Genomic DNA, 19,274 nt, shown 5'->3' with positions numbered 1-19,274 from the left:
CGTCCCTCCCCTTCTTCTTTTGATGACAAAATGCCAATTGGCTTCTCTGTGTTCAAATTGTTTTATAAAGGTTTGGTAATTGCCTCCAACTTCCCTCTTGACATCCCAACTCAGTGTGCAACACCTCACTCAAACTCGAATATGGTCAAAATGGAACTCTGGATTTTCTCTCAGCCCTTCTACCCTACTTTTCGATCTCAGTTGATGACAACTCCACATTTCCAGGCACGCAGGTCACAAACTCTGAGGTCGTCCTTGACGCTTCTCTTTCTCCCACATTCAATGGCCAATCTGTCAGCTGATCCCTCCGGGCTCTACCTTAAAGTATCCACAGAATCCGACCACTTCTCACCATTTTCTCTGCCATCGTCCTGGTCCACAATCTCTCACTTAGGCATCAGCTATCTCCTTGGTCTGCTTTCCTCATCTTGGTTCCCTACAATCTTGGTTTCCCTGCCCACGAGCCAAAATCTAATCTGTTAAAATCTAAGCCAGATCAAGTCTCAGGTCCCTCCTCTGCTCAAACTCCTCCCATGGCTCCCATCTCACTCAGATGAGAAGCCAAGCCAAAAATCCTCCCCTAAGTGTGCTTGATCTACACTCCTTTCCCCACCTCATTTCCAGCTATTTCCCCCTCCCTCCTTCCCTCCACACACACACCCTCTTGCTGACCTCACTTGTGAACCTACCGACTTTGTTGCCATGGCACTGTGCACTTGCTATTTCCTCCACCTCCCAGGATTTCCATGGCTTGTTGCTTCACTTATTTCTGCTCAAATACTACTTCCTTGGAGCTATGCGTTCTGACCACGCTACTTAAAATAACATCACTCCTTGCCCCTTTGCTGCTTTTTCTCCATAGAGCATGACACTACTGCTTGACATTCTTTTTATTTTTTATTTCAGTGGAAAAAATATATTTATAAATAAATATATTTAATAATAATAAATCCTTAAAATATGTTTTAAGGATTTACTTATTTATTCATGGGAGGCCCAGAGAGAGAGAGAGAGAGAGAGAGAGAGAGAGAGGCAGAGACACACACCGAGGGAGAAGCAGGCTCCCGTCGAGGATCCCGATTCGGGATTCAATTCCAGATCCTGGGATCCTGCCCTGAGCCCAAGGCAGATGCTCAACTGCTGGGCCACCCAGGCGTCCCTCAGTAAAAATATTTAAATGTCTGTTTCTCCTGTTAAAACCCAAGCTCCATGGGAGCAGGGACCTTATCTGTTTTGTTTACTGCTGTATTCTCAGTTCCTAGAACTGGCTCTGGAATCAAAAGCTGTAACCTTCTCAAAAACAACATTATCTTAAGGATAATGGAGATATTTTAAGGAAAAAGGAGAATGATGGCAGAATATACTAAAAATGAAAGCTCTAAGGATCCCTGGGTAGCTCAGCGGTTTGGCGCCTGCCTTTGGCCCAGGGTGCTATCCTGGAGACCTCGGATGGAGTCCCACATTGGGCTCCTGGAATGGAGCCAGCTTCTCCCTCTACCTGTGTCTCTGCCTCTCTCTCTCTCTGTCTATCGTAAATAAATACGTTTAAAAAAAAAGGATTTAAAAAAAAAATAAAAATGAAAGCTCTCACATTTATTGAGGGTCTACTATGTACACTCGTGAAAAAGCAATTTATGTATGTACCTTGTGTAATATATTTTTGCTTACTTTCCCCAATGATCTTGAAACGGGGATATTATCCTGGTGTTATCCTCAGACCCACAATGACTGGGGCACCTGGGACCAGAGGGGACTCTATTTTCTCATTCATTTAGTCATTCATTCAACAAACATTTACGGACTCTCTGACCCTTGTGGTGGTCGCTGGACAACACAGGGCCTCCAAGACAAGAATGGCCCCTGCCTTCAAGGGGCTGGGGAGTTGAGTTGAATTATTAGTGAATTGCTAGGGTGAATTATACAATAGAATTATGCATTAGTAATTATGAATTAGTGTCGACACTAATGAGTGTCTCGGTGGTTGAGCGTCTGCCTTCGGCTCAGGTCATGATCCCAGGGTCCTGCGATCGAGTACTGTATGGGGCTCCCAGGAGGGAGCCTGCTTCTCCCTTACCTGTGTCTCTGCCTCTCTCTCTCTGTGTCTCTCATGAATAAATCAAATCTTTAAGAAAAAGAATTATGAATTATAGTAAATAAACCATGGGAGCAGTTTAATAGTGTCTGGGCTCCGGTCAGCTTTGTCCTTGGCGTGGGGTGATCTGGATGCAAGAGAAGATTCATGGGGAGCGCAGAGCTTGCGCACACCTGGGCGGAGGCGCCTGGAAGTCTCCACTGCAGCGCTACCACCGACCCCTAGAGGGCGCAGCGTCACTCGCGGCTCGGCTCAGAGACCGGCGGAGCCGGAGAGTGCTGTGCGCAGGCGCAGAGTGGGTTGTGGCCGCTCCCAGTTCCGCACTGGCTCCTCTGCCGGCGGCGGGGTGGAGCCTGGCCGTGAGGGTGGCGTGCGCACGCGCAGAACCGGCTTCGGGAGCGTGAGGGACGCTGGGGACCGGAAGTTGGAGCGATCCGGGCGATTTGTGAGGTGAGGGGGGCGGGGCGGCTGCGCGGGGCCGGGGTGGCGGCAGCGGCGGGTGTCTGGTGTCCGACCGGGCTGGGTGGCTGGGGAGCGAGCCGAGGGGTGAGGAGGGAAGTCCCAAGAGGAGGACATGTGTTGGAGGAGACAGGGGGTCCGGGAGAAGCGGACGGAGGTGGAGCCTGAGCGCCCCGAGAGTCCCTGGGCGACACGGAGGCCCCGAGACTGGAAGAAACGCGAGGCACGAAAAGAAGCCTGGGGAGGCTGAGGCAGGACGGAAGCCGCAGACCGGAGAGATGCGGGCGGAGAGCCGATGGGGACCTCCAGGGCGCCTCCCGGGGGCTGCCGGGAAATGTGGTGGCCCCGGGCACCTGGAGGGTTGGGAAGCTGGCGAACGGAAATAGACTGGGGAGGCGGGCGGTTCAGGCGCACCGAGACCCTCGAGGACCTTCACAGTTACCAGCCCGAGGGGATGACAGGGTTGCAACCTGGGACACGCCGGCTACTGCAAAAGCCATAGGCTAGCCCAACAGAGAAGATACATTTATGGAGAAGAAGGAAGTTCGGAAGGAGTGGTTTTGAATGGGAAGTCGACCGGAGAAGAGCAAGAATCCAGGGGGGTGACGGTTTCTCATTGGCTGAGTTGCTGGGATGGCCACTTTCCTGTAGGAGATGCAGCTGCACCTCCTTTCCTGTTGGCATCTGTGATCCATGATTCTCTCCTGTCGGCAGTTCTGTGGGAGCCTGTAATTGACAGTTCTTGCAGGGATTGAGCTCAGGTGGTACCGCAGGAGAGCTCCGCCCCCCCATCCTTCTGGCCTCCCAACTCCGGCTTTGTGAGATTTCTCTTCGTTAATAGAACCTGATAGATCCAGAGAGACAGAGGCAGTGGAGGAAAGGAGAACCTGGCAAAAGCTGACGGAGGGACTGAGAGAAGGGAAGAGCCCACTGAGGGAAAGAGACTTGGAGAGAAAGCCAGAGGTGGGAAGTGAGTGAGGCGCATGGGAGCCAGGGGATTAGGGCAGACCAATGAAGAGAGCCATCCGGAGTGTGGGGAAATGGGGTGCGATGAAGAGATGGTGCAGCTGGAAAACAGCGAAGAGAACCGAAAAGACCGTGTCGAGTTGAAAAACGGAGAGATAAAGCCAGACCACGGAGAAAAACACAGGAATAAATGGGAGCCTGACTCCCTAGATTTGAATTCATAGTCTCACTATGTACTTAACATGTCGTTGGCCCAGTACAATAGGGGGTATAATAGCACCTTTTAAAAAAGATTTTATTTATTTATTCATGATAGACAGAGAGAGAGAGGCAGAGACATAGGCAGAGGGAGAAGCAGGCTCCATGCAGAGAGCCTGACATGGGACTTGATCCTGGGTCTTCAGGATCACGCCCTGGGCCAAAGGCAGGCGCTAAACCACTGAGCCACCCAGGGATCCCAGGTTTATTTGTTTTAGAGGGGGAGGGGCAGAGGGCGAGGGAAAGAGCATTTTTTTTTTTTTTTAATTTATGATAGTCACACACAGAGAGAGGCAGAGACACAGGCAGAGGGAGAAGCAGGCTCCATGCCCGGGAGCCTGATGTGGGATTCGATCCCGGGTCACCAGGATCGCGCCCTGGGCCAAAGGCAGGCGCTAAACCACTGTGCCACCCAGAGATCCCAAAGAGAGCATTTCAAGCGGTGCAAACCTTGACCCTAAGATCATGACCTGAGCTGAAACCTAGAGTCAGATGCTCAACTGGCTGGGCCACTCAGGCTCCCTGGATAGTAGCACCTTCTTAACATGAGGAAAGTGTAGATGTGTGTATGTATGTAGTTGTGCATATAAATAGACCTGTAATTTAGAATAGTACCTGACACGTGAGGAGCGCTGTTAGCTATTAAAGCATCAGACAACTGGGAGACAAGATATTAGGTGGAGAAAAGGAGATGAATAGTCATGATGGAGGGAGAGGCAGTGATGGAGACTGGGAACTGGGGAGACAAAAATGGAGTGTCAGAAAAAAAAAACGACTGAACAAGCAAATGAGAGGGCCGACAAGGAATAGAGACGGAGGATTGGAGAGAATCTCAGACCTGAAGATAAGAGAAACAGGAGAGACGGGACCAGACTATGAAAGGGAAGAGGGCTGAGCATGGTTAGCTGAAAGACACAGGCTGAGGCATAAGGATGATAGCCAGAGAGGGGAGAGCTCAGGGAGCAGAGACAACCTCTGCAAGCTGCCACCAAGAGACCCAGAAATGGTCAGAGATGCTGTTATAGAGAAATGAGGGGACCCAGGAAGTCTACAAGGTAGCCCAAGAGAAGAGGCCCCCTTGAGAGCCATGATATGTGGTCAGTTGGGCCCACATGGGTACCTAAGCGGCTGGGAGGAATGCTCTTCATTTCATTCCCAATCCTTTTCTCAGGATCCTGGGCTCAGTATCAACAGCCTTCTAGGGCCTCTTCCTCTTAACTGCCTCCCCTGCAACAGAAGTTCCCTGGGAAGCCACTCTAGCATCACCCAGCCTGTGTTTACCAGAAAGTGACGTGCATAGGCCACTGCTCCCATGAGAAACCGCTCCGCCAGCTCACAGGTGCTTCATCAGTGGAAACCCCTTCCTGGCTCTAATAATTCCCAGGGATGGCCTGAGTTCCTCCAAGAGTGCAGAGATCGAATCTCTGAACTCTGTTCCGTGATGGCCCCAAGGGACTGAAGGCAGAGTAGGTGAAAGCATTGCTAATTGTAGATGAAGGTGAATTGTGGCCTCTTTTCTTTATTTTTTTTAAAGATTTATTTATGGGGTACATGGGTGGCTCAGTCGGTTAAACCGGATTCTTGATTTTGGCTCAGGTTAGATCTCAGTGTCGTGGTATCGAGTGCTGAACCAGCTTCGTGCTCAGCAGGAAGTCTGCTTGAGATTCCCTCTCTGCCCTCCTCCACCTCTAGAATGAAAGTGGGGGGGAGGGCAGAGGGAGAGAGAATCCTCAAGCAGACACCCACTGAGTGCAGATCCCAACGTGGGGTGCAGCCCTGAGGTCATGACCTGAACTGAAACCAAGAGCTGATCACTTAACTAACTGAGCCACCCAGCCGCCCCAAATTGTGGCCTTTTGAGTGTAATTTTCTCCTGGTTCCTTTCACTGATTTCCCCATTTAACCATCACTAGAAGAAAGGGTGGACTTGACTTCTAGTTACTCTTTAGCTCCTCTGTGTCAGGCTAGGCGATAAGCATTGCAATGTTTGAAAGTAGGTATTGTCCCCATTTTATAGACAAAACAACCTCGATGTAGTTAATTTGCAAGTGGCCATGCACCTAATAAATGATGAAGCTGAGGTTTAAACCCAAATCTGCCTGACTCTAAAGCCTATTTATCAAGGAGGGCTCTAAATCCTCTTAAGGTCATAAACTTTAAAAATCTGAATGATGGGCTTCACTCCAAAAAATTGTACATAGGTGGATAATATTATTAGTTAAGACTTATGCAGCGGAGAGAAAACCAACTTTGACCAAAAAGACATGATGTGTACCTGAGAAGTGAGGGGTGGAGGGGGGACAAGCCAAACTTCTTCTCTCTTCCACCTTCGTCCTTTGCAGTTGGTCAGTGACTTCATTGTCCCCGTGCAGGCTCTTCTCTAGGATGGATTTCTAAGAAAGACCATCATGTTCAAGAGCTACAACAGGCAGCACCGGGCTTACGTCATCCTTGTGTGACCACCATAGATTAAGAGGGCTTGTGTCTCCTGGCAACCTAGTGTAAATTCCAGGCGAAGGCCGTGATTGGATCTCCACAGGTCACGTGTCCACTTCTCGCACCAAAGGTTGTAGGAGGAGTCGGATACCATGATTGGCCAGGCCTTTGTCACCTGTCCAATCAGTAGGGGTTCTCTGACTTAGAAGCCCGTTGGAACCCTGAAGGCCTGCCCTTCAAAGGGGTGGGTGCTGTTATCAGGAAAGGAAGGAAGGGATGTGCCAGGCAAGAAAAGACCGTGTGTAACCTAACACTTGCAAAATTGTGCAGTTGATTTCTAAGAATTCCTAGGTGTTTAGTAGGTCAGTGGACCCTGATTAAGAACCCTTGCCTTGGGGATCCCTGGGTGGCACAGCGGTTTGGCACCTGCCTTTGGTCCAGGGCGCAATCCTGGAGACCCGGGATCGAGTCCCCCGTCGGGCTCCCGGTGCGTGGAGCCTGCTTCTCCCTCTGCCTGTGTCTCTGCCTCTCTCTCTCTCTCTCTCTCTCTCTCTCTGTGACTATCATAAAAAAAAAAAAAAACAAACAAACCCTTGCCTTGCTCATTTCTTTATACCACACCCCTCTTGTGTTCTTGCCTCTCGTGACAAGGTTCTGCTGTTGATTGGCCCTGGTCACAGGGCCCTGCACTCTTCAGGTTTTTTGGTCAGACATCCTGGGGGATCCTTCCCTGATTCCCCAGCGTGGTTAGGCTGCTCCTACAGGCGGTCACTCACTGGATTGTCTGTGTCTCACCTGTGACCATGACCACACGTGAGGGCTCAGGGTGGTCTTATCATTACTGCTGGTCCTCCTAGTCCAGTACTTATGAAACTGCAGGCTTTTGGGAAACATTACTTAAAATGAATGTGTGTCTTCTCTCCTCCAGGCATTCAGGGCCTGAAAGGCCAGGATGGACTGATGTCAGCCCCAGAGATCATTCCAGGAGTCATGAGGTGCCTTGTGTGTTGCCAGCTTTGAGCTGGGCCCCTGAGCACTTGCTCTGTCGTTGCATGTGGTTGTCCTGTACCATTGATGAAGAGGAAGATTGTATCTTTGCCGAGAAGAGTGGTTCCTTATTGCAGGCACTGACCTCTCACTGTGACTCTGAGACAGCACCGTGACCACCCCCAGCATGCCTCCTCCCAGAACGAAGGAGGGCAGGGATCACCGAGGCCGACACTGGGACCCCAGTGAGGAGGAGGCCCCTGAGAAATGGGACTGGAATTGTCCAGAGACACGTCACATTTTCGAGGATGCCTTTTTCCGTGAAGAGGATTATATCCGCCAGGGTTCTGAGGAGTGCCAGAAGTTCTGGAGCTTCTTTGAACGTTTGCAGAGATTCCAGAATCTCAAGACCACCAGGAAGGGGGAGAAAGACCCTGTGCCACCCAAGCACAGTGTCCCAGCACTGGCTGACCTACCTCGCACTTACGATGCCCGCTACCGCATCAACCTCTCTGTCCTGGGCCCCGACACTCGGGGCTCTCGGGGGCTGGGCAGGCAGCCCCCAGAGAGAGTGACTGAGTTCCGCGGAGCACTGCTGCACTACCTGGACTTTAGCCAGAAGCAGGCATTTGGGAGGTTGGCCAAACTGCAGCATGAGCGCGCAGCGCTTCCCATCGCCCAGTACGGGAACCGCATCTTGCAGATGCTGAAGGAGCACCAGGTGGTGGTGGTGGCCGGTGACACGGGCTGTGGCAAGTCCACCCAGGTGCCCCAGTACCTACTGGCTGCTGGCTTCAGTCACGTGGCGTGCACCCAGCCCCGGCGGATTGCCTGCATCTCCCTGGCCAAACGTGTCAGCTTCGAGAGCCTCAGTCAGTATGGCTCACAGGTGAGTGGGCCAGGCCGGATTTTCAGTTTTTCCGGTGTGACCTTGGGGTGTAGGTTGTTGCCCATACGATAGTATAGTATTGATGAGAGTTGCCAGAGCACTTACCCTTTCACTTCTCAACGATTCTTCTAGCAGTTGATCTACAGATTGACCTGAATATGGTTCAGATGAGAATGTCACTAGCATTACTTACCCAGTGTAATGCTTTTTAAAATTTTATTCTATTTTATTTTTGAGAGAGAGAGCACGTATGTGTGGAGAGAGAAAGAGAATCTGAAGCAGGCTTCACGCCCAGCACAGAGCCCAATGTGGGGCTCGATCTCAGGACCTCGAGATCATGACCTGAACCAGCACCCTAGAAACCCCCTTGTCTTCCACCTCCAGGTGGCCCCAAGAGTCGTCACTATCCCGAGTGATAGATTATCATCTTAGATTATGACTGTTGAGTTAAAGAGGAAATACCACAGATTAATTTTGCCTCTTTTGTTCACTTTTTATAAATGGAATCAAAAAGTGTGTCCTCTCTGGTGCCTGTGCTGTCGCTCGGTGTTAGTTTTGTGAGATTTGTCTGTGGTAGAGTGTGTGGGTGCACACTGTTCTTTCTCACTGCTATTTGGTATCCCCTGGCAAAGACACCACAGAGTATTCGTCCCTTCTCCTGTTGACGGGAATCTGGGACATTTCCAGTTTCAGGCTCTTGTGTGAAGGCGCCGCTATCAACATTCTAGAATATGCCTTTTGGTGTCTGTCGGTGCATATTTTCTGTTGGGGGTATCGCTAGGAGGGTGACTGCTGGCTCATCAGATCTGCACGCATGTCTAGTTTTAGTAGATTAAAGCTTTGCAAAGTGATCCTACCCATCCACACTCCCAACTGGTGCTGTGTTCCACGCCATCACCTACGCTTGTTACAGTGAATCTTTTTCGCTTTAGCTTTTCTGGGTGGGTGGTTAGTAGTAGCACATTGTAATATGCATTTCTCTGACAACTAAGGGCTGCACGTATTTATTGGCCATTTGGAGATCCTCTTCTCTCAAGTGTCTGGGTCTTTTTCCCTGTTTGTCTTCTGTGTTGTCTTTTCTCAATTTTTAGGGTTTTATAGATGTGGGAAACGAGTCCTTTGTAGGATCTATGTATTGCAGATTTTGTCTCCTATTCTGAGTTGTCTTTCATTTTCTGGATGCTGTCTTTTGATGACAGTGTCTTTTCATGTAAATACGGGCCAGTCTGTCATTTTCTTTTTATGGTTGTCACTTTTTATGGTTCTGTTTAAGGAATACCCCTCTACCTTAAGGATACAAACACATTCCTAGGCTTTTTCCTAAAAATTTTTACCTTTCAAACTGTATCAGAAATTGACGTGTGTGTGTTCACACTGTGTGTGGTGGGAGGTAGGGATTAAGATCATTTCCTCACAGGGTCCCTGGGTGGCATAGTTGGATGAGCAGCTGAGCCTTGGTTCAGGTCATGATCTCAGGGTCTTGGGATCGAGCCCCACGTATGGCTCCATGCTCAGCATTGAGTCTGCCTGGGATTCTCTCCCTTTCCCTCTGCCCCTCCCCACTGTGCTTTCTCTCTCTCAAATAAATTAATAAAATATTTTAAAAAGGTCATTTTCTCTCAATACCGCTTTTTAACTGTGTTTGTCTCGGATGAGTGACCTCAGTTTCCCCATTCGTGAAGTGAGAATAGTGGTTCTTGCTTCTCATGGTGGCTGTGAGGATGAAATGAGCTGGTGGTGCACATTCAGTGTTTAGTTCCCAGCAGGGTAGGGACTCAAAAAAATTAATTAATTAGCATTTACACCAGGCCCTGTACCAAATACTTTCTGTGCATGATCACGTACCCATTCTTCCAGTGTCTAGGGGGAATGTGTCTTTGAGGGATGGAGCTGCTTGCCCAGAGTCAGTGGCACAAAGTGGCAGAGGGGTATCCAAATCCAAGTGTGCTGGCCTCCAGAGTCCGATTGGAGTGGTGTTGGGTGGAAATAGGGGCATTTGCTCAGATTTTCGGTTTAGGCAACTGAGGGCTGATGCTCAGGTCCGGGCTCCTTTCCTGACCATTGCCCCTGCCCTCAGGTTGGTTACCAGATCCGCTTTGAGAGCACGCGTACGGCAGCCACCAAGATTGTGTTCCTGACGGTGGGGCTGCTCCTGAGGCAGATCCAGCGGGAGCCCAGCCTGCCCCAGTACCAGGTCCTGATAGTGGACGAGGTCCACGAGCGGCACCTCCACAACGACTTCCTTCTGGGAGTCCTTCGGCGCCTGCTGCCCAAGCGGCCTGACCTCAAGGTCATCCTCATGTCGGCCACCATCAACATCTCACTCTTCTCCAGCTACTTTGGCACGGCGCCCGTGGTGCAGGTGCCCGGGAGGCTGTTCCCCATCACGGTCAGTGTCACTTCCGTGCCCCCCCCCATCCTCCCACCTGGACTCTGGCTGACCTGGACACGTCCCTTCCCTCCTTCTCAGATTCCCATCTTTCGTTGAAGGATGTGCTTGCTCATGCACGCTCTCGCTTTTAAAGCTGCCGTTTTCTGAGCATTGACAGTGTGCTGGGCAGGTGCCAAGTGCTTGTTGGAGGAGACCCAGAAATGTAAAGATAAGAGTTGATTCCTCTTATGTAACAGTCCTGCTGGTCGGGGCTGCTGGGCAACTCTTTGCATGTGGTCATTCAGGGACCCGGGCTCCTCTTTTCTCCTGCTCTGCCATCTCATGGGGTGGGGCTTCTCAGTCTCTGCACTGTTGACATTTTGTTTTTGTTTTTTTTTTAATTTGTTTTAATTTTTATTTATTTATGATAGTCAAAGAGAGAGAGAGAGAGAGGCAGAGACACAGGCAGAGGGAGAAGCAGGCTCCATCCACCGGGAGCCCGATGTGGGATTCGATCCCGGGTCTCCAGGATCGCGCCCTGGGCCAAAGGCAGGCGCCAAACCGCTGCGCCACCCAGGGATCCCACTGTTGACATTTTGGGCTGGAGAATTCTGGGCCATGGGGGCCGCTGTGCACATTGTAGGATATTGAGCAGCTTCCCTGGCCTCTTCCCACTAGCTGCCAGCACCATCATCCTCCCTCAGTGGTGAAGACTAAAAATGCCTCCAGATGTTACCAGATGTCCCCTGGGGGTGGACTCCCCCCTTCTCCGCCACCCCCATGCCATGCACCACTGTCCTAGGGAACTGTCCAGCTCTGTATAGTTGAAGATTTCAGGAAGAGGGAGAGAGCCCCATGCCAGGGAAGGGCCAGTTTGTCTTCAAGGCGGAAGGGACCCTGCAGTTGTCTCCTCCCTGTGTCCCACCTGGCTGCAAGGTGGGGAGGTGGCTGGAAAGTGTTCTGTCTCTTGCTAAGTGACATTGTGCCCGGGAAGAAAAGAGCAGAGTCTCTGGGCCACTGTGGGTCTCTTACACCACTCGACACACCCAGCCTCACCCTGTCCCCATGGTGGTCCTGGGCAGTTATGGTCCTGGGCAGTAATGACACACGTCATTAACTTCCCACCCCAGGTCTTTGATTTCTCTGGCAGCTTCTGCCCTGAATTTTGCCCCCTTTGCTCGGCCTATTTGCTGTGGCTGGCACATTGGTCCTGTTGGTAATCCTAGTGAAGATGATCACAGCTGACATCCACGGGGTGTGTGCTGCATGCTCTGCAGCGAACATGGACGAGCTCACGTGGGCCAGGCCCTCAGACAGCCTGGGGTCCAGTGCCGGGGATTTCTGCCCATGGGGGTATAACAGAAGCTCAGAGACATGGAGCCACAGAGCTGGGACTGGAATCCTGCTCACAGATGTGGCCCCGGGCCAGGCAGCTTCCCTTTGCTCTTCCACATCCCCATTCCCTCCCCACCTTTCTGTCTTTCCTGGAGGAGACCCGTGTGAGTGGCACTCATGGGGTCCCCCCCTACTTGGCTTCCTGTTGGCCCTCCCAGGGTCTGTGCCCTGAATCTGCTCTCTTTCGTGTTTTGAAAATCCTTCCTCTTGCACTGAGAATTGGTAAGAGCCTTGGAGGGTGAGCTCCAGGAAACTGCACTGTTCCTTGTGGTTTTGGGTTCTAAATGCCCCCCCACTGTCTTCTGGGCAGGGCAGCTGTAAAAGAGTGAGGATGCTTTCTGAGAAGGGTTATTTCTAGGGTTTTGATCCTGGCTCCATCCTGTAAAATTCTGTTGTTGTTGAAGTTACCCTCCGAACACAACAGAATGCGTATATCTTGTGTAGAGTTCAGTTAATCCCCACATATCAAACACGGTATGCAGCCAGCACCCCCCACTAAAAAGCATCAGATGTTACCAGCACCCCAGGAGCCTTCCAGTTCCCTGATACTTTGTCTTTTTATGACATCTTCCTCTAACTAATCTGTTTGAGGGCGCAGTCTGCTCCCTGATGGGTGGGTGACAGCCTGTGGTCTTCCTGCCCTGTTGCCCTGCGCTAGGGTGATAGGCTTGCCCCTGCCTGGGGCCATCTCCCCACAGGTCGTGTACCAGCCACAGGAGGCAGAGCCAGTGGCGTCCAAGTCGGAGAAGCTGGACCCTGGGCCTTTCCTGAGGGTGCTGGAGGCCATCGACAATAAGTACCCACCCGAGGAGCGGGGCGACCTCCTCGTCTTCCTCAGTGGCATGGCAGAGATCAGCTCAGTACTCGAGGCTGCCCAGACCTATGCCAGCCGCACCCAGCGGTGGGTGGTGCTGCCGCTGCACAGTGCCCTCTCTGTGGCCGACCAGGACAAGGTACCACGTGTGGCCAGGCCAGGTGGGGCACTGGGGTCTGGTCGTGTAGGCCAGGGGAGGAGGGGGTAGGGGTTGGGGACATGATCCCACAATTGCAGGGCCCTGGGCCGTGGACAGGCCTCCTCACATCTTTTGGGTGGGGGCAGTATGTGCCAGGGTTAGCTTCCTGATGAGATGGGAGCGGAGCTTTGGAGGGCAAGGAGGATTTTGAGTAGTCCAGTGTGGGAGGTAGTCCAGGGTGGTGGAGGAGGACCAACTCCCCGGGTGTGGAGGTGGGATTCTGCGAGTTGGGTGTGGGGAACAGTTGAGAGACTGCCCTGCTGGCACAGAAGGGGGTGCGCAGAGAGGCCTTCAGGTCATGTGGTAGTTGTTTGTTGCTGTGTAACAGATTCCCCCCAAGCTTAGCAGTTCAGAACAGTAAGTGTTCACTATCTCCCATCACTTCCACAGGTCAGGAATTCGGGAGAGGTTTAAGTGGGTGCCTGTGGCCCAGGGTCTCTCTAGAAGGTGCAGTTGAGGTGTCAGCTGGGGCTGCTGCCATCTGAAGGCTTCCCCAGGGTGGGAGGGCCCTCCTGTAAGATGGCTTACTCACATGGCAGGTTGTTGGCTGGGGGCCTCAGTTTCCCTCCATGTGGGCTGTTTGAGTGTCCTCCCAACATAGTGGCTGGCTCTCCCCAAGAGACCCAAGCAGAAGCCACAATGTCTTTTATGGCCTAACCTTGGTCATCACAGCCCCTCATGTCTGCAGTGTCCCATTAGTTGACCTGGGCTGCTCTGTTCAGGGGGAAAGTACTGGATGATGGTGTGGATCCTGGGAGGTGAGACACACCAGGCCTTTGTGGAGGCTGTCACAGTCCCCTAGGGAGGAGGCCCTTCAGGTCACACTCAGCTGTCTATTTATGGAAGAAACAACCTTTGAGCACCTCCTTAGTGCTTCCCCTTGTGCTGAGGAGACTCTTTGGGACACCCTGGGAGCCAAGAGAGGGCCCTTCCCCTAATGCAGCTGCCAGTCTGTTGAAGGAGATGGCAAGCAGCCAATACTTTACAAATGGTAGAGGAAAGCTCTGGAAATGTGAGTGCACATTCCTGGCAGATTCAGGGAAGGCTTATTGGAGAAAGAAACTTTTAAAACTGAGACCCTAGAAAGCCCCAGGCTAGGAAGGGGTCTGGGAGAAGAGTGTCCCAGCTAACTTGTGGAGCACTGCTGCGGGCCGGCTGGAGTTGGGAAGCCTGTGTGTGCCTTGCCTCATTTAGACCTCCCAGCAGCCCTGTCTCCCGGGTGCCACTGTTACCCAGAACAGCTGCAGACACTATGGCCAAGGCACTTGTGCCAAGTCACATAAGTGGCAGGGCCAGGCTTTGGAACTTGATAGTTTGGCACCAGAGCCCATGCTCTTAACCAGAGGTTGCCAACTTCCTGTAAAAGGTCAAGAAGTACAGTTATAGTTTATTTGTTTATTCATTCATCCATTCAAAGACAGAGACAGAACATGAACAGGGGCCGAGAGAGAGGGACAAGCAGGCTCCTCACTGAGTGGGGAGCCCGATGTGGGGCTCAATCTTAGGACCCTGAGATCATGACTAGAGCTGAAGTCAGATGCTTAACTGACAAAGCCCTCCAGGGACACCCCAAAGTTTAAGGGTTTTTTTGTTTTTATTTATCTATTCATGAACAGAGAGAGACAGACAGACAAACAGAGGGAGAAGCAGGCTCCTTGTGGGGAGCCCAATGTGGGACTCAATCCCAGGACCCCAGGATTGTGACCTGAGCCACCCAGGTGTCCCCAAAGTTGTAGGTTTTATGAGCCATTGCATCTCTGGCACAATTACTCAACTTTACCATTACATAGGAAAGAGCCACAGACACAGGTGAGGCTGTGCTATGTTAAAATATGATTTACAGAAACAGCCAAAAGGCTAAATCTGACACCCAGCCTAGTCACTGACCCCCACTCTTGACCACTGTACTTGACTGTCTCTTGGGTCCAGGAGAAAGGCTCATGCAAAGGGCCTGTGGTGAGAGAAAGGTGGGGCCCCTGGGAGACCACCTCAGGGTGTCTGGGGTCTTCTCGGGCTTGTTCTAGCCTTTTCCATCTTCTGGCTCACCTCAGGGTGTCAAGCCTGTGTGTGCCTCCCCGGGTTTGATCTTTAAGGTCCAACTTTCAGCAGGGAAGGTGTTTTACAGATCTGGGGTCTGGTCTGGACCACCTCAGGGTGTCTGGGGAAGACAGGCCAGGTGGGACTGAGAGGTGGGCAGGCCTAGGCCGCAGGGCCTTGAAGACCCAGTGTGGTGCTTGGGCTTTGTCCTGAGTGCTTCTGAGCCATGGGAGGGCTCTGAGCAGGGTTGGGAGCAGTGCTGGTTTGTGCTTTAGCAGATCCCTCTGCTGTGTGCGATCATGGACGGGAGGCCAGAGACCGGGGAGGAGGCAGGAGCAGGATGTGGATGGGAAGGGAGGGCCTGGACCAGGGCAGGGCTGGGGGCTTGTGGGAGGGGAATGAATTTCAGAAATGTTTACGATGTGCAGGTGTGGCTGGGGGGTGGGGAGGGGAGCCAGGCCAGCCCAGGTTTCTGGCCCCTTTGGTGTGGTTGGTGATGAGCTGTCTCTGAGATGGGGACTCAGGGAGGAGGCAAGTGTTCAGTGGGAGACACTAAGGCTATCTGAGATACTGTAGGTGGGTGGGAAGTGCCCGTGGGCCACCAGGCATGGGTCAGCAAGGGCTGAGTTCATCTTGGATGTCACCTCCTCACCTACCCCCCCCCCCCGCCCCAGGTATTCGATGTGGCCCCCCCTGGAGTTCGGAAATGCATCCTCTCCACCAACATTGCTGAGACCTCTGTCACCATTGATGGCATCCGCTTTGTAGTTGATTCTGGTAAGGGCTGCTCCCCGCCACCCCCAGGCCCTAGGGAGAAATGTGGGGCCAGGAGATGTGCACGTGTAGTGAGGAACTCCAGACCAAAGCAGGCAGTAGGTGGCCTTTAGGGCCATGGAGCAGAGGCAACATCTTAATCTTCGCAGACATTCCAGGCTTGCTCCTGCCTCAGGGCCTTTGCACTGACTCTTGTCCCTGCCAAGAACTGTCTTTCTCTAGAGATCCAGAAGGCTCACTCCCTCATCTCATTTCAGGGCCTGTATACATGTGTCCCTATCAGAGAGGCTTACCTTGTCCACTTTTGTGATCTCCTTGTTCTTCCCCCCACTCTTTATGAGGCCTATTGTTCCTCAGAGTATGGGCCTTATATTTTATATCTGTTGATGTATTTCTTTTCTGTCTTCCCGAGACCGTTCTCTGGGAAGTCAGCATTGCATAGCGGTTGGGAGACACTGGAGCCAGCCTGGCTGTGTGACCAAGGTCCTGTCATGGACACTCTGTGTGTCAGTTTGCTCATTTGTGAAATGGCAATAATAGAGCCTCCCCCGAGGTATAAGGGTGACATGAGCGACTTCCCCTGGGTACTTGGTATCATTGTGGGCACAGAGTGAGCACCCCATAAATGTCAGCAGTGACCTTGCCGGATTGAATCTGGATTGCCATCCATGATAAAGCATTCTGTAATTTATGTACCATCAAAATGTAAAACTGCTGGCCATTGAACGTTGACGTGTCATTGCTTTCAAGGGGTGTCCCATTTTCAGAGACAATGAAAGTGGACAAAGTTGGTCTTAGGGTCGAGGAACTCTGTTTTTTTTTTTTTTTTGAGGAACTCTGTTCTGTTCAGCCCCTCTGTTCTGGGGCCGGGGTCATTGTTCACAGCTGCACCTAGTACAGTGCCTGGCACGCAGCAGGTGCCTACTAATAACAGCTGGATGACTGGGCTTCTGAATACACAAATAAGAGATGTGTGAATGAGGAAATAAGGATGGATCAATGAAATGTGAAGGTTAAGGGCGGAATAAGCTCTCAGTTAACATCAGTGGAATAAAGGAGGAAGTGAGGGCGTTGGGGACTGAGCAGCAAGGTGGGGGGCTCCCTGCGGCTGTGGCACCCAGTCTCCCGTGTTCCCACGCAGGGAAGGTGAAGGAGATGGGTTATGACCCGCAGGCCAAGCTGCATCGGCTCCAGGAGTTCTGGATCAGCCAGGCTAGTGCCGAGCAGCGCAAGGGCCGGGCAGGCCGCACGGGCCCTGGCGTCTGCTTTCGCCTCTATGCTGAATCGGACTATGATGCCTTCGCCCCTTACCCTGTTCCGGAGATTCGGAGGGTAGCCCTGGACGCACTGGTGCTGCAGGTGAGGCGCGGCTGGGGATGGGCCTGATCCCGGGGTTTCAGGGCCCAGCCATAGAGGGGAGCTCATTGCTTCCAACCGTCAGATCCCATTTTGAGCAGCGGATGGTTCCCCAGATCCACAGGCTCATGGGAAAAACCTCATGACTCCAGGATGCTTTCAGCTGTAACAGAAAGTCCACCAGGGTGTGGCTTTTAAAACTGGGGTTTCTCCATCCATATGTCTTATGTCCCGGCTCTTACCTCATTAGTTATCTTTGCTTAGCTTAGGCTGCTGTGCCAAATAGGTCCACTCACAGAGTGGCCAACACACAGAAACAGTCCTCAGGGGGGTGGAAAGCTTCTTGTATTTGGGGACCCAGGCCCCTTCCTTGTGTGGCTCTGTGCTCACCTTGCTGGCAGGGAACAGGGGAGGGTTTGGGGGCCAGGTCCATCCTCTCAGCTTGCCCTGGTTAGCACTCATTCCCGGGGTGCACCTCACCGAGGGGGAGCCTGGCCAGTGCGAGTGAGGCAGAACAGGCAGCTTCCACAGCAGGTTTCCCCAGGGCGGGAGCGGCCGGTGGCACAAACCAGCCCCCCTCCTATGGGTGATACACTCTGATTGTTTGTTTGTTTGATTTCATTTTTCAAAACTGCTGCTTGTGATCCACTCTGCGAGTTCCTGACCCCTATAAGCTGCTTTGACAAACGCTGGTCTGACCCGTAGGGACAATGTACCGTTTCAGATGAGAGATGCCTAGATGGAGAAGCGGCAGGCTCAGTTATTTAAATGGGTCAAAAAATAAATAAATAAATAAATAAATGGGTCAGTGATGTCCTGTAGGGCTCGGGCTTGTTCTAGCCTTTTCCATCTTCTGTCAGTTGGCAGCTCTTTTAAGAACAGTGATGGAGATGGTGACAGCAGATAGAGAACAGGTGCCTCGTGCCCATTGTGGGCCTGGCACCATTCTGTATTGTGTGTTGTAAGTGCTTGGAACCCTGCAAAAAACTAGGGGGTAAGTAGTCTCATCATTCCAATTTCTGGATGAGGAACCCATCACACAGAGAGATGAGTTAACCTGACCCAGGTGGCACAGCTGGCCAGTGGCAGAGCCAGGATTCCATCTGAGGCTGTCAGGCCCATGCATGGGAGCCGTGGGTGGCACCGCTGCCTCCTTTATCATCCAGAAGTGACACCTGCCCCTCCTTGTGGGTCTCATTTTTAAGGCTGTGGGAACTTCACCTATCCGGTCTCATGGGCAGCACCTGGTCAGTCCTGTTTGACCTGGAACTGTCCAGGGCCATGGCCTTGGCTGAGTATATCAGAGTGGGGCTTGCCAGCTCTAGCTACATGTTCACCTAGAGAGCTTAAATTAAAAATCTAGCCTTAATGCTCACCCAGAGCTTCTGATGTAAAGGGTTTTTTTGTTTTGTTTTGTTTTTTTGTTTTTTTAATGAGCACTGGGTGTTCTTCCGGGCAGCAGGGGGGAAGGTGGACCAGCTGCTTGCTGGGTGGACACCCCGAGCTTGTGGTGCCCTCTGGATGAGGCCTAGGCCAGCAGGTCAGATTGCGGTGAGGCTGGTTAGAGCTCTGGGCCCCCCGAGCTTTCTTCCTGCTACCTCATGGCCCTGTGAACCACCATGCCTGCCTTTCCTTCATCCGTTCCATAGAGGGGCTGCTGGCTTCCATCTCACCAGGTCTGGTGATGGGTGCGTGTTTTGCTCCATTTCCTCCCAAAACCTGCAGCCACTCGGGGCCTCTGAATTAGTCAGGATTCACTTCAGCCCAAAGTGAGAGAAACCTGACTCAAACTACCGTAAGCAGAAAGGAGGATTTCATGAGGTTGTGCATCCATTGTGAGGGTGTGGTCTGGCTTAGGGACGATTAAGGACAATATCTGCTATGCTTGGGCTTGGGCTAATCTCCAGGCAAGGGAAAAATAATCCCAGCAGCTCTGGGCTTCCATGCCAGCCCCTCACAACCAGGGAGGATGCTGGGACTTCTCTCTCCTGGCGTCAGTTTGCAAAAGTCTCAGGGAGGATCCTGATTGGCCCAGCTCAGGTCATGTACTCATTCCTTGGTAATTTGCTGTTTGGAGGGGCTGAGAAACCAAGATTGGTCCAGCTTAAGTCCTGTGGCTTGCTCCATGGGCCTTCTCCCAGGGCCTGGGAGAAGAGAGGCTGGACAGATAGATAGGCAGACAGTGGCCCTCCTCCCCTGCCTCTCTAAGATGGGCCTTGACATCGAGAGTTTTAAGGTATC

The 19,274-nt window shown here is 52.1% G+C and overlaps 1 protein-coding gene across 2 annotated transcripts in view; it reads left to right on the top strand.

Annotated features, from left to right (window-relative positions):
* The first annotated feature begins 2,471 nt into the window (after positions 1–2,471).
* Positions 2,472–19,274, top strand: part of DHX34 (DExH-box helicase 34) — a 28,038-nt gene continuing 11,235 nt past the window's right edge. Inside the window, exons 1-6 of one of the 2 annotated variants that reach the window (XM_041745030.1) lie at positions 2,472–2,542; positions 7,140–8,087; positions 10,165–10,476; positions 12,552–12,806; positions 15,578–15,680; positions 16,819–17,036. In XM_041745030.1, coding sequence (XP_041600964.1) covers positions 7,386–8,087; positions 10,165–10,476; positions 12,552–12,806; positions 15,578–15,680; positions 16,819–17,036 — 1,590 coding nt within the window. In that variant the 5' untranslated portion in view covers positions 2,472–2,542; positions 7,140–7,385. Of the gene's footprint in view, positions 2,543–4,081; positions 5,115–7,139; positions 8,088–10,164; positions 10,477–12,551; positions 12,807–15,577; positions 15,681–16,818; positions 17,037–19,274 lie in introns of those variants that run through there. The other variant, XM_041745029.1, reaches the window with a different exon arrangement.

Source organism: Vulpes lagopus, chromosome 2, assembly GCF_018345385.1.
Source record: "Vulpes lagopus strain Blue_001 chromosome 2, ASM1834538v1, whole genome shotgun sequence".
NCBI classification, from domain to species: Eukaryota; Metazoa; Chordata; class Mammalia; order Carnivora; family Canidae; genus Vulpes; species Vulpes lagopus.
This window is presented reverse-complemented; position numbering and strand designations above follow the sequence as displayed.